At 47.1% G+C, this 15,471-nt stretch overlaps 1 protein-coding gene across 2 annotated transcripts in view; it reads right to left on the reverse strand.

Moving 5' to 3' along the window:
* Positions 1-1,792: 1,792 nt before the first annotated feature.
* The window catches only part of LOC144755650 (cytosolic phospholipase A2 gamma-like), a 553,672-nt gene continuing 539,993 nt past the window's right edge, over positions 1,793-15,471 (reverse strand). For both annotated transcript variants that reach the window (XM_078644802.1, XM_078644804.1), the window contains one exon: positions 1,793-2,689. In XM_078644802.1, the coding sequence (XP_078500928.1) occupies positions 2,523-2,689 (167 nt within the window). In that variant the 3' untranslated portion in view covers positions 1,793-2,522. The remainder of the gene's footprint in view (positions 2,690-15,471) is intronic.

Consider the following 15,471-nt stretch of genomic DNA (forward strand, 5'->3'; position numbering starts at 1 on the left):
CTCCTATTGGTTCTAGATTTTAGGGCTAGTGTTGTGATTGGATAGTGTTAGGGATATGGTTCCCATTGGCTGAAGGGGTCACCTGATTACTAGGGCTATAAAAAAGGGCCAGACTTAGGACGTCTCAGCCCAGGCGTCGAGGCTAAGGGCGGAGAGGATAAGGGTAGTTGCCTGTTTGAGCCTGTTCGAGACTGGTCGGGACTAGGGCCAGAAATGCTGTTCTTTTTCTCTTTTAGCAATACCCAAAACTCCTTTTCACTCATCCAAAAGTCTCCTCCTATTGCTAAGACTTAAAAAAAAAAAGAAAAAATCTTTTACTCTTTTATCCCTCCACTATCCTTTTCAATCGAAATTAACAGACTAACATGTTCACTTCTCAAATTCCATATTAAACTATACTAATATACTACCCAAATAACTGAATAACATATCCACTATTCAAATTACTTCATATTTTTTTACTATACTAATTTTCAACAGTAATCCTTTATGGGTTCCGGAGTGGCGTGCTACTCGCCAGAAAAGTGATTCAACACCCAACAGGGGTAACAAGTGCCATATGAATGCAAATCTTTCTTCCCCTTTTTATCCCTCCGCTATCCTTCTCACTCCAAGTAAGAGACTAATATCCACCACTGAAATTACTTCATATTTCACCATATTAATTCACCACTAATCCTTTGTAGGCTTCCTGAATAGTGTGCGTCAACAAGCACTATATAAATACAAACCTTTGTCCTCCTCTATCCTTCTGCTATCATTCCAAATCCAAATAACTGACTAACCTATCCACCACTTAAAATGTACTTGCATGTTTCACTTTATTAATTCAACACTAATCCTCTATGGGTCCCGGAGTAGCATGCTACTCACCGAAAAAGTGCTTTGACGCCTCACCAGCGGTAGTAAGCGCTATATAAATGCAATTACAATACAATACAATGTGTGACTACAGGGATTGCCCACCCCAACTGCCTTATGAAACCTAGCTATTACATGCTACATAGAATAAAAAGATGGAAAGGTCCATTATGGTCTGTATGTTGCGTGCAAGCTTCATGTTGTATGTTCAATATAATTGCTAAAGTGCTGGAAATACAAACTATGAACTGTAGGGATTAACATAACTTTTGGTTCTGAAGCAAGTCTGCTGACATTGAGTGGCACACAGAAGGCTTAAACATGTCGACTCACTGATGTTATGGGTCATAATACCCCAAAACATCTTTCTGTTTTTAACTCTGCCAAAGGACAGCAAAGTATAAAGGAGTGAAGACACAGCATTTTTAATTAGCACTCAAAATTCCTTATTCTTAGTCAAGAGCTCCCCTTACAAGCTGTGTTGAGTCCACCCATTCACACTGGGTGGAGTGGGTGAGGATCCAATAAAGTAGTAAGATCCTCACCCAGAGGTGCTATCTGTGGGTAAGGATTCTAATAAAATGTCTAAAAAATGCGACACTCCCACTAATGTACCTGGGTGTGGATCCCACTATTACCCTATGATATGTTAGGACCCCGCAACTGATCTTTTGGTATAAAGGAATCATGACAGAAATGGTTAACCCTCCTCTGTGGAGTTACTTGTCTGAATTTGGGAGTCTGAGGGTTCCTCTTTCACAGCTACTCACTACCCGAAAATGTAATATATTTGTTTAGCACCAACACATTTGAATACCTAAGGTGAGTGGTACCCACAGTATCCAATAAGGAAGATCAAATCCCCTTCTTTTTTGGTTATTTATTATGAATCAATCATTTGAGGATCACAAAGAGACACATTCAATGCATACACAATCCACAGTATTTAATTCATCATAACAGCTTTCTTAACACAATACTTTATTTTTAATTATCATAATAAATAGTGTGTCATGGGACATCTGAAAGACACAATACCACTGACCCAACAGTTACCAACTCACTTCACAATGTATTAGTGCCGGAGGTCAGTTTAGGAATCCATCCAGTCTCTATGAAAGTCGTAAGTAATTTAGAATCAATAGGTTGTTAGTTATATTCCATTAAGTCCATCAAAGTAGAGCTGCGGTGGAGAGATGTCGACGTTTTGGTCTTTAGTGTCAACAAACTCTACATGAAATCATCTTCAGGACGGAGTGTTCATCAAAGACCTAAAATCCCACATATACAGCACAGCTATTGTAATGGGTAGTAACTAGTCATCATATTGGAACTCACTTATACAGGCTGAATAATGCAGACGACTTCACTTAAATTAGAAGCGGGGACTTCAAGCAATTGTTCTGTAGCTGAATAAATTAATAGCCTACTGGTACGTGTTGAATAATTCCTTCAGAATTCATTGTGCGTTTAGATCTCAATCAGAATTAGGCATAGATTATGTTTACTGACTGTGAAGGTTAGTTTAATTTAGGAGGTATGGACAGGATGTGAAGACTTAAGTTTCTTGCAGCTCAGTGCTAAAAAGTGAAAAATCAGCAATTGTAAAGCTAAAATGAAACTTTTATAATTTATAGTATTTCTTTCTGCTTCGGCTTTCCTCAGACAGGAACCAGATTGTCATGAACCGCATTTGCGAGTTCTTCAAGGATTTTGCTTTTGTTCTTTTGTACATTTATTTTGGACACCCTCAGGAGATCCGCTATATTATCCTCGCCATAAGAAGTCTGGAATGTGGAGAAAGTGTCTTTGTACTTCTGTATTTCACCTAAGAAAGAAAGTGAAAAAGCACAATCATTAATTAACTCTATCCACACGATGATTTGGTTGACTCAACCAATCAGAAGGGTTATCAGAAATCTATAACCAATGTATGCATGCATTCCAAGACGTGCACAGCAGAGACATTAATCTGACAGACACAACAGGGTTGCGTGATGGGTGCCAATGCCCCAGATAATTCTTGGATGTGCCACAAGTTAATTGTTCCCATGTGCCCTTATCTTCGGACCAAAAGTGAGGGGAGGGAAATGCATTAGACAACAAATAAAACGTTCATTTTTATGATATTCTCTTAACTTCATTGTCTTTACCTTGCTTAGAGGTGTACCGATTCTAATGTTAAATACAATGCCTTCTTAAAAAAATACTTCAATATCAGATACAGTTCTCAGATTTAAAACCATACACGTACAGGCAAAGCTTTGATATGAGTTAACTTTACAGATAATATTAATGAACATAGAGAGGTATGAATGCGTTTTACCTCTATATGCAACATAGATGTAGCAGATATGATTATTTATCTGTCTCCCATAAACACTCCGATATTGTAAGCTGCACCCGCGTGTTGTTTTTTTGTTGTTGCAGTTTTATCTAGCACAAATTCCACCCGAAGGTATCAGAGATTTACATGAGCACCAGTTGCATTACAGTCTGGCACCAGTGATGTAGCAAGGGGGTTGCAAGAGGGGCGGTCCGCTTCGGGCGGCATGAATTTTAAGGGCTGCGGCCACCTCTCGCTTTTATCTGCCGTCTCAGGGGGCAATCAACTCCCCCTCCCACAAAGAGCCATTGTGGGTTAGTAATCTGGCCCGCATCGTGCCAGCAGCCCACCCCCGGTCTTCAATGCTGCCATAGGGTGGCATACACAGGAACCATCATGGGCACGCTTTGTCACTGCTGGTCACATTTATTTTTAGCCACGGGGAGATTAAGTGATTTGACCAGAATCACAGTGTTTGAGCCTCCCGCCAGACTCAATCCTGGGGGCTCATTACGATAGCAGAACGATCACCACCGCCGGGCTGGCAGTGGCGATCGTAATGAGAATTACCAACTGCCATATTAGGATGGCGGTGGGTATCGCAGCAGATGCAAAGTCAGTTCACCGCTTTTCCAAAAGTTAAAATTGCCTGCCAGGCGGAGCTGGGCCACTAATATGGTGGCAGTGCCTAGCAGGCACCGTCCGCCATATTAGGATGTGGGTGTTGTAGAGGCCTTTCCATGGCGTCAATGCCGCCATGGAAAGGCAGGCAGATATTGGCTTTGGGGGCGAGTTGTGGGCCCCCTCTGTGGGGGCGTTGTGCAATGGGGGTACCCATGGTACCCCCAGCAGTTCCCTGTACCAAGTGGCTGGCACCGCATGGTGTCTGCCATGTCCTGCAGGGAAATGCTGTGCCTGCTCTTTTACCATTGCGGACGGTGCTGCAGCCAGCAGCACGATCCGCAATGGTAAAAGGCCAGGATGCGCCCACCAGTATGGCAGGTGCATCCTAATTGCACTGGGGGGACCACCGCACGTTTGGCGGCGGTTCCATCACTGTTATGATGAACTGTGGACGGATGTCCGCCCGCCATCATAATGAGAACCCTGATTCCACTGCTTCAAAGTCTCCCGTCCTAGCCCTTAAGCCATACCCTATATGTGTTGTTTCTGCTCTGGCACAACATATGAACTGATATTATACTATGGGAGTTAAGAATGTCAATCCATTTACTGTGCTACGAGTTGTTATTAAGGTAAATTAAAATTAGATGTTTCAATGTTTAATTTCACGCATTGGCAAGTTATATGCTGCATGTTGGTAAGAATCTCTAAGACACTCTCAGAATTCACCTGATCTGAGTTAATGATACAGATCCGTTTACCTAATTGAGAATTATGTAGAGTAGTCCTTCTGAAGCTTTTTAGACCCAAGACCCAATTTCTAGAACCATAAACGTTTGAGATCCACCTAGCTTTAGTAAGTATGAGGCGGGCCATTTTTGTGTGTAACTAAAGCATCATGTGGTACCTCACTGTCACTGACAAGCACAACATTATGTGTTAAAATGTCGATTAAACTTGCAAAGCCAAATTTTGACCGTGTAAAACTATATTGCACACAAACGATAATGTGTGTTAATTGGGGGTTAGTTAAAATTTATGATTTTTTGCATCAACAAGTCAAATGCTTTGATTTGCTTTGATCCTATTAAAATCTCTGTTTTCATACACTTCGGAATTACAAAACACTGTCCTTAATTTTTGCTTTCCTAATTGCTGAATATGCACAGTTCACATTTTACAGGTATTTACATTTCAAGTATTACAAAAAATGGCATCCATGACCCTTTCCTTTACTCACCCTGTACTCCACCAATATTCACATAATTCACTTTACTTTTCTATTTCTGAGTGCAAGGTGAGAGGAATTTGCTGCTCATTGTATTACAATGAGGATAGTGTTTACTATCGTTCCAGAAGACATAGCCTTGCATTTGATCTTTTACATTGAAGCTCAGCAAATGTGACCAGATAAATACAGAAATGAAAGACTTCTTTATTTATTGCTTTGACTTTTGCAACTCACCATACCCCACCAGTGGGTTTGGGAAACACTGTTCGAAGGAATAATATTTAAAGCTCTACTTTTCTCGTTTCTCTGTTATTCCTAATAAGTTGCAGTCCTTTACATTCCTTTTATCCAGCAATAATAAATATGTATTACAAAGATAAAGATTACAGACAAAGTACCTAATATGTTCCTGGCCATTGCCTTCTCCACAATCCTTCAAATACTCAGGTTTCTTGTAATTAGACTTGTTTATGAGCTGTTTATTTTTATTTGTGCTGATAAAGAGCCAACTAAACAGGAGTGACATTTCATTTTAACTTCATATGAGAACATCCCAACCCCCAGCTCTGTTCTGTATGCTGCTGAATGGGATTTAACATTGTATTCTGCAGGCTTCTTGGGAAATTGTTCTCTTCTTTTAGAAGTCGGGGTTTCCAAGCCTGACCCTTATGTTCCGAAGGACAGACTAAGGTCCTGTTTTAGAGATGGACAGATAGCCAGACTTTCTTCCATGGGGACGGAGTTGCATTACTCCATTTCTATGAAGGAAGAACCTCCTGCATAATTTGTAAATGACCGCCAAGCAAGGGGTCATTCATAAATGCATTGTCAGGATAAGCCATCACGTAAATGCATTTTACTCTTGGCTACAGACCAGCACCAGTAGGACGCAGCCCTGTAGCAAATAACATTCTTTTTAATTTAAAAAAAAGCACTTGACTTTCTTTTTATAAAAGAAACAAGTAATGTTGCTCTATCCATGGTAGTCATCTCTCATGGCAGGGGGAGCATTGTTTGCATGTTACTGTCCCTCACCTCCCGGGTTTGCCTGCCAAAGCTGTGTCCAACATCTCATCTGATTAGTGGTAAGCTGTGGTATGTCCATTGTGTCATGGATCAGTGCAAATCAATCAATCAATCATAGTACTTATAGAGCACACTGCTGACCTGTGAGGGCTCAAGGCGCTGTGGGGGGGGGGGGGGGAGGACTGCTACTGCTCGAAGAGCCAGGTCATGAGGAGTCTCCTGAAGATGAGCAGGTCCTGGGTCAGTCGTAGGTGGGTGGGGAGGGTGTTCCAGGTCTTGGCGGCGAGGAAGGAGAAGGATCTGGCCCCGCCGGAGGTTATATGCTGGATGTGGGGGACGGGGGCGAGGGCGAGGCTGGCGTAGCGGAGCTGTCGGGTGGGGGTATAGAAGCTGAGGTTGAGGCAGGTCCGGTGTTGTGGAGGGCTTTGTGTGCGTGGTTGAGTAGCTTGAAGGTGATCCTCTTTTAGACGGGGAGCCAGTGGAGGTTTTTCAGGGGGGGGTGATGTGGCTGTGGCGAGGGACGTTGAGGTTCAGTCGGGCAGATGCGTTTTGAATGCGTTGCAATCACCGGGATACCTGCGTAGAGTGCGTTGCCGTAGTCCAGCCTGCTGCTGACGAGGGCCTGGGTTACCGTTTTTCTTGTTTCGGTGGGGATCCACTTGTAGATTCTGCAGAGCATGTGGTGGGTGTTGTAGCAGGAGGACGAGACAACATTAATCTGCTTCGACATGGAGAGGGAGGAGTCGAGGATGATTCCCAGGTTGCGTGCGTGGTCGGTGGGTGTTGGTGCTGTTCCCAGTGCGGTTGGCCACCAGGAGTTGTCCCAGGCTGAGGGGGTGGATCCGAGGATGAGGACCCCCACTTTGTCTGAGTTTAGCTTCAGTCAGGTGTTCTTCATCCATTCGGCGACGGCCTTCATTCCCTCGTGGAGGTTGGTTTTGGCGGTGTGCGGGTCTTTAGTCCGCTGGGTGTCGCCTGCGTATGATATGATGTTGAGATTGTGCTGGCGGGTGACGTGGGCAAGGGGGGCATGTAGACGTTGAACAGTGTCGGGCTGAGGGATGAGCCCCGGGGAACACTGCAGATGATGTCTGTGGCTTTGGAGCGGAAGGGGGGAGGCGGACGCTCTGGGTTCTGCCGGAGAGGGAGGAGGTTGTCCACTCCAGCGCCTTCTCTTGAATTCCAGCTTCTTGGAGGCGTGTCTTTAGTGTGCGGTGGCAGACCATGTTGAAGGCAGCTGACAGGTCCAGGAGGAAGAGGGCTGATGTTTCACTGTTGTCTGGTTGGATTCTGATGTCAACCGTGGCAGCGATGAGGGCTGTCTCGGTGCTGTGGTTTCTTCGGAATCCAGACTGGGATGAGTCAAGGATGTTGTTGTCCTCGATGTAGGGGGTCAGTTGCGTGTGGATGGTTTTCTCTATGAGCTTTGCCGGGAACAGGAGCTGGGAGATGGGCCGGAAGTTCTTGAGGTCCTTGGGGTCCGCCTTGGGTTTCTTGAGAAGGGCGTTGATCTCGGCGTGCTTCCAGATTTCCAGAAATGTGTCTGTCTCGAGGGAGTGGTTGATTACTTTCTGTAGTTGGGGTGCGATGGCTGCATCTGCCCTGTTGAGTATGTGGTGTGGGCAGGGTTCTGATGGAGATCCTGAATGGATGGAGTTCATGATCTTGCGTGTTTCGTCGTCATTTGACGTTGGCCCAGGAGGGCAGGCGGTTGGTGCGGGAAGTGTTCGCAGGGTTGGAGGAGTCTTGCGCTGTTGCGGCGGTCGTGGTGTTGAGGCTGTCGTGAATATCAGTGATCTTGCGGTGGAAGAAGGTGGCCAGCAAGTCGCACAGTTCTTGTGAGGGGGTATGTCGTTGGTATTGGCGCTGGGGTTGGATAGTTCCTTCACAATGCTGAAGAGCTCTTTGCTGTCGTGTTCGTTGTTGTCCAGGCGGTTTGTGAAGCATGATCTCTTGGCTAATTTGATGAGGTGGTAATGTCTGCGGGTGGCGTCCTTGTGGGCTGTGTGGCTCTCCGGTGTTCGTTCGTGTAGCCAGTTCTTCTCCAGGTTCCGGCATGCTCTCTTGGAGGTTTGGAGCTCTTCGGTGAACCTGGTGGCTTTCTTGCTGGTGCAGTTGTTGGATGGCTTCTTGAGCGGGGCGGGGCGTTGGCGCAGTCGTTGATCCATTGTCTGAAGTTGCGGGCGGTGGTGTCTGGGTCGGTGGGGTCGGTGGGTGGGTACTGAGCGAGGGTGGTGACCAGCTGGTCTGCTGTGATTTTGCTCCAGTTGCGGCGGGGCAGCTGTTGGGTGCGGTGGTGCATGGTGGGCTTCTTGTAGGTGAAGTGGATGCAGTGGTGGTCAGTCCAGTGGAGTTTGGTGCTGTGGTCGAAGGAGACGTGGGGGCTTGCAGAGAAGATGGCGTCAAGCGTGTGGCCGGCGGCGTGGGTGGATGTGGTGATGAGGTGTCTGAGGCCAAGGTTGGTGAGGTTGTCGATCAGGGTGGCGGAGTTGGTGTTGTTGTTCTCGAGGTGGAAGTTCAGGCCCCCGAGCAGGATGTAGTCCGTGGAGGCAAGAGCGTGGGTGCTGACGAGGTCAGTGATGGAGTCGCTGAACTGTGCTCGGGGTCCCGGGGGTCTGTAGACAAGGGTTCCTCTGAGGGTGGTGTTGGGTTCGGTGTGGATCCGGAAGTGCAGGTGTTCAGCGGTGCTGAGGGCATCGTCGTCTGAGTGGGCGGAGACCTTGAGGGAGGATTTGTGGACGATGGCCATTCCCCCTCCATTTCTGTTGGTGCGGTCTCTGCGGGAAATCTTGTAGCCATCCGGAGATGGCTATGGCAATGTCGGGTGCCGAGGAGTCGTTCCACCAGGTCTCGGTCGGGAAGGCAACGTCTGGGGCGGAGGTGTCAAGCAGGTCCCAGAGCTTGACGGCGTGTTTGCGTGCGGAGCGGGTGTTCAGGAGTATGCAGCGGAGGTTGTGTCCAGTCCTTGGTGGTTTGGCGGCTCTGTCGCAGGTGAGGCTGCAGTTGCGGCAGGAGAAAGGCCCATGGGTGCGTTTTGGGGCAGCCTGGAAGCAGGTGTGGTCTCGACCGGCGTTGAGTGCGTGGATGGTACTGGCATCGTAGCGGAGTCTGGCGTCGTGGTGTTCGCGGGGGCCAGGGATTCAGGAGCTGGGCGTGGTCCAGGTGTGGATGGGTGCAGACTGGCTTGCCTCTGGCGCGCCAGCGGTGCGCCTACTGCGCGCATCCGCTGCGCGGCTGGCATTTAAGGTGAGGAGGGAGGGGAGCAGCTGGGGAGCGGGGCGGCTAATGGATGGCAAGGGGTCGGGCTGTAGGGGAGCAGCGGCGGGAACAGGCAGCGGGGTACAGAAGAAAAAAGGGGGGAGGGGGAGAGACAAGGGCGCAAGGGCAAAACAAGGATAACTATACATAAGACAGTGGGTACAGTAGAGCACAATCAATGGGGCACAGAACTAGAAAATGCACAAATACAGTGGAACACAAACAGCAGGATCGAACTCACGGACTGAACGGCAGCGAGGGGGGGAAGGCACTCACACACAGGAGGAACTGTGCGGCGTGTGGACCGACCTGGCCTGCAGGCAGGGTCAGGGGTCACTCTCACTACCACTCAGCGGCCGGCATTTAAGGCGGGAGGGAGGAACAGCTGGGAGGCGGGAGCCGAGCGGCAAATGGATGGCGAGGGGGCAGGCCCAAAGGGGAGCAGCAGCGGGAACAGGCCGCGGGGTACAGAAGAAACAAGCATTAGAAATGCAATAGGTGTCGCATTTTTTTTAGGTCAAGCTATTTTCATAGCTCAACAGCTATCTGACAGAAATTGCCATTTTGCAGGTGGCGAACAGAGCATTGCTCTGTGAAACGGCCTAAAATCCTAAAACAATGTTGATAACCTACAAAATAAAAAGGCAGATCAGGATGACCAGGAGGAGCCACAGATGTACTGAGATGGCCAACGCAAGCAAACAATTAGTGAAATCGCCTGGGCGTGGTCCAAGCATGCAAAGGTCGGAAAATCAGACCCAATGCACCAATAAAAACCCTGTATTTCTAAATGGCATAACAACAAACAATGTCAATTCATGGGCATGCCAAAAGCTGATAGAGGAGATAACAACAGGTCTTGCAGACAGCGCATGCACGCTGCCTAGGCGTGACCTAAAATGCAGAGTGGGAACTGGATGCAAACAGGGTTGGGTTGGGGCAGACGCGCTCAAAGAAAAAAAGAACATGTGGGCTCCATCTTGTTTGTAATTCTTGCACTGTAGGAGAGGAGTCTCAAAATGAACGTGAGGGATGGACAACCAGGCAAGGATGTGTGCTTTTCCACCTGTCACCTATGGTAATAAAGTCAGAATGGTGACTGATCCCAAACCTCTGATCTCTTTACTTGAGGCCACACCTTCTCAATGAGCACTGAGAACTGAAAAATGGTCACCACATCTTCAACAATGTAGATTTTCAATTGCTTAAAGGCCAAGTGTCAATAATCCGGTAGATGACTTGCCAAGGCATCCCAATGTTGCGACCAACACAGATGATTCCTTTGTGTGTACCACAGAAGACTGTGCATAACTAATACATCAGTTTGCATATCCAAAGGCCATCTGCAAGGAAGATATATTAGCAGCTGTCAAGGAATAAGACTGCCTACAGATGATTGCATAAGCCAACTAGCATAAAATAAAAAATGACGTCAAGTCAGGCCACTTTGTCTGGCCTTTGGAGGGTCAGACATTAAGTCTGTTGCAGATTGCTGTATGATCAGACCAGCTCTCATCATCATCACTAAAGAAAACAGCAACATATTCTGGTTAGAGGTAAGTACAATTTGCTTGATGTACGATACCAGCTTTTGATGACAGATCAATATTCCCAATACCCGGCAGTGGGAATGGTGCCATCTACATAATTTGACAGTGTACATCCCAAACAAGAGAAGATATTTGCTACCTATGACTTAGCTCAGTCACTCAAGACAGGTAATGTGCCCTTGTTTATTATTTAGAGAGTCTACAAACTCAACATCAGAAAAGAATACTGTGGTGGCAAATGAAAAAGTCAAGAGATTTATGCTGAATAAAATACTTAGGATCAGTGCTCAACAGAAAGAAGCTTGTGAGTGGGCACTCCACTGCATTTTACATTACTACACATGTACTCCGTACATAACCACTGACTGCAGACCTAATGTTTGGTCTAGTTGTCAGGGAGGTGACGGCTGGTAGGGAATGGTGGCAGGGGGATAGGGGGAGGCGGGAAGTACCTGGGCTTCCAGGCTCCCTAAGGCAATGACAACGCTGCAATGCAACGCTGTGATTAGTTCCCCTAAGCCAATGACAGTGCTGCGATGCAGCATTGTGACTGGTCTGAGCACCAGGGTTTGGCGCGCAGACGAGGACAGGGAGCCTCTGCATGTTCCCCACCAGACTGTGTGATGCAGCCGGTGGGGAACATTGAAAGTGCGCAAGACTGTTTGGCCGGTCTTAGACGGCCGGTAAAACAGTCATGGGCACTTTGAGTGTGCTCACCACTCCTCCTGCTGGCCCCTGCTCGTGCCTGCCCCGCCCCTCCCCGCACCTAAGAACGGAAAAAAAAACAGGTATTAATGTTCTGTTATTATCATTTTATTTTTCCTCTGCACTGCTCTTGAAGCAGTGGGACGATGATCCTCCGCTTTAGTGGAGGAGCCGCCGGTGTTGTCAAGGACTCTATTCTAGTAGTGTCTCACTAGGAGCCACCTCACCCGGACCATCATACCAATCAACAAAGCCGACTGTGAAACAACAACCATGCCAGCCGAAAGAGACACACACAGCAGCCACGTTGATTGTGGGTGACAGAGTGCTTGTAAGACATCAGCATTTTGGAGGGAAGTCTAGAATGCCTTTTGAGTATGGCCCATGGTCAGGGGAGCCTACTCTAACAAAGTTCAACCCATCCTTGTCTTCTTCAGCTGTGGCACATGCCACAAGAGCACCCCAGGTGTGAAGAGAGAGCGCCACTAGCGTATTATATAGTGACCAGAAGGGGACCTGATATTGTTTGAGCCCACGAAGCATCCAATTTGGGCAGGGATGTAGAGTACCACCCTGAACCTCCTGTAACCATAACACCGGCATGCACGCACGTCACCTTGGCAAGTCCCTGGTAGAATTAAAGGACCATTGGACCACACCGGGTGTGACACCAAGTATCCTCACTCAGGGCCTTCCATTGTTTGCGCGATCCAGGTCCCCATTACAGTCGCCTACCTGGACCCCTTGCACGCATGCCCTCGGTTATGAACTCTAGCAGACCCTAAAAGACTCTGATAGTGCCAATAAATGCGTCAGTGTGCCTAAAAGCATCGGAGCCCTTGTGATGCTAGGTCCACAATCAATGCCTAACACTTGACAGGCCTATAACAAACACAACCGCACCAGACACTTTGTTCAGCCAGGACCCTGGCAATGTGGGGTTAAGCGTCTCAAGAAATAAAGATCTCTGGAAAAACACCCATCAGTTTATTTAGCAGGAAAATACATCATAGGCTAGGGTGTTACTCAGCACCGCGTAATGGAAAGGGAAAACTAGCATTATACTTTTTATAGACACATTCTCACTAACCACGGGTAAGGAAAACAACAGTTGCGTATGTTGTGGTCAGATATTTATTTCTCAACGACCGATTGACCTTCTACACGCCCACCCGCCAGCTACGTTCGACAAGCCTCGCCCTCGCCACCGTACCACGCATCCGAAGAGCCACCGCGGAGGAAGATCCTTCTCCTACCTGGCGGCCAAGACATGGAACTCCCTCCCCACCCACCTCCGGCTGACCCAGGACCATCTTGCCTTCATTAGACAACTCAAGACCTGGCTGTTCGAGCAATAGCAGACCCCCCCTTCCCCCAAGCGCCTTGAGACCCTCCGGGTGAGTAGTGCGCTATACAAATGCAATGATTGATTGATTGATTGAGCGGCAGCGAGGGGGGGAAGGCACTCACACACAGGAGGAGCTGTGCAGCGTGGGGAGCGACCTGGCCAAATCCAGGTGACTGAGTGATTTGCAATGGCCTGTTAGTTCACAAATCTCTCCACACCTTCTGCCAATAACAGTATTACTGGGCAATGCTAAATTGGTGGAAAATGGCCCTCTCTGAAGGGTCATCCTGAACATTTTGCCTTCCTCCTCTTTTTACTGAACTCTGTTTATTGGCCTTAGAACACTGCTATGCAGTGCTAAGGTGCATGTGCTTCTTCCCTACGCATGTGTGTACCTGATTTACATATTTAATTTACTTGTAAGTCCTTTGTAACTCAGGGCCTGTAAGTTAAATGCTATTAACAATTGTGCAACCCACAGACGACAAACTTGTCTATGGCTTGCCACTGCAGTGCCTGAGTGTGCAGTTTACTGCCGCTTCAACTTGGCATTTAAAACGAGTTGCCAAGCCTTAAACGCCCATTTATTAGGTCACCCGTAAGGAAGGAAGTGACCGTGTATTCTGTTTTTCACTAATGTGAGGCCTACTCCTCCTACAGGTTATCATTGTGACTTACTTAATACACATTTAAGCTGTAATTCCAGATCAGACAGGAGCAGCTTTTTCATATTTCATCTCTTTGGAATGGTAATGATAAATCTCCTTCCCTGTGAAGTTGGATTCAACATTATTATTTTAGAAATACCACTTTTAGGAAGTGGACATTTCTCTGCACTTACTGCTCTGTGTGCCTGACAGACTGTCTCGAATACACATCTCGGGTGGGTGATAGCTACATTTTGTGCATTCCCTCTAAACAGCCACAAGACAAGAAGGATAGGTGTGTCTGAGTACCCAGCTATATACATCTGCATTCTCATGGCCTTAAAATTGGCACATCGCCTCGGAATCATCGTTTTACCTCCAGAGATTGCCGCATTGGACAGCATATCGCCGCTGCTGCTTGGTCATATCAACACATCCCCTCGACTGTGTGGCAGAATCCCGCAAATCACGCAATGCCTCTTGACTCTGACACCCATCTTTGGAACTGATGCATCGCCTTCCCTGTGTGGGGAAGATCGATGCATCCTGCGCATGTGGGACTTAACATCAACGCATCTTGCTGTTTGTGACCAGGAAGGGTACTTTGTTCAACAGGGCCTGCATGGGTCCTGTTGCCAGCTGGAGCTCCATTGTGGTCTCCCCTTTGCCTCATTGCAGTGCAACCTAAAGTAACCTTACACTTTACTGAATTTATCGCTTTCAAATTCAATATCTCACCTGCTATATATTGGATTTGTCTCATTTAGGTCTTGTTTTGTATATAATATGATACTCTATTTTTATAAACCTGTGTGCGGTGTTTTGTCTGGTGTATCAATTGTGTTACTGTGAGTGTGCATTGCAAAAATACATTACACATTGCCTCTTTGGTTTAGCTTGACTGCTCTATGTCATGCTACCAAAGGGTGAGCAGAGGTAAACATTCAGTGTGTATCTTACTTACCTGTACTAGAGTGGTGGATCCTTCCTGTCCTGGGTGCATACCACCGCCAAACAGGAATCCCATTTCTAACACTGGTGATAAGTAGTGAGTATAGAACTTGTGTTTGTGAAATACCTATAGTAATTCAGTATTCACCATAACTCTATACAAAGTCCATTACAAGTTTCAAAATCACCTGCATCTGAGCTCATCTGCAGGGATACAGCAGCAACAGAGAATTCTGGGGAGGACTCTGAGGAGGACCCCTTTGGAATTCAAAATAATACAAAGCCCTGGTAAAGGCTTGAGAATCCCAAACCAGTGGCCCAAGGGGACAGTGGCCCTGAGAAAGAAGAGAGAAAAATGACTGGGCAAAGGCTCCAGAGGATCGAGAGGATCCCACAGAGTTGGAGTTCCCTGCTGGATCTATTGCAGGAAGCAGTGTCTCCTCCCAAGCCCTATCCCCTGAGGCGGGTCATGGACAGACAGGCTGAGAGGGACCTGAGGCTTCAGCTGCTCTATCTGGCTGCAGAAGAGAGAAGAGCTCAGTCTTGCAAAGCCCTGACTGGGGAAAGGATGGCTGAGGCTAAAAGGCCCTTAGCCAGGGAAAAACCTGCTCTTGAGGAGAAGACATTAGCCCATAAGCTTAGTTTGAAGGAACTGGAAAAAGCAAGTACAGTCCAGTTGTGGTAGCAAAACTAATGTATCCAGTGCTAAAGATAAAGTCTACATACTCAGAGACTTGATGCCTAACTTCAAGGAGGGGGATGATTTACACTATACATTTCAGGCATATGAGGTAGCTCTAGAGGTGCACAGAATCCCTGAGGAGGAATGTCTGTTTACAAAAAAAGTGTATTCTTTTAAGTGATAATATTGCAATGGTTTTAGTTAACTATGCAAAGATAAAGAAACTTGAAACTGAGGAGGAATGGGGCGCTGTCACATGAAG

Source organism: Lissotriton helveticus, chromosome 5_1 (assembly GCF_964261635.1).
Source record: "Lissotriton helveticus chromosome 5_1, aLisHel1.1, whole genome shotgun sequence".
Taxonomy (NCBI): Eukaryota; Metazoa; Chordata; class Amphibia; order Caudata; family Salamandridae; genus Lissotriton; species Lissotriton helveticus.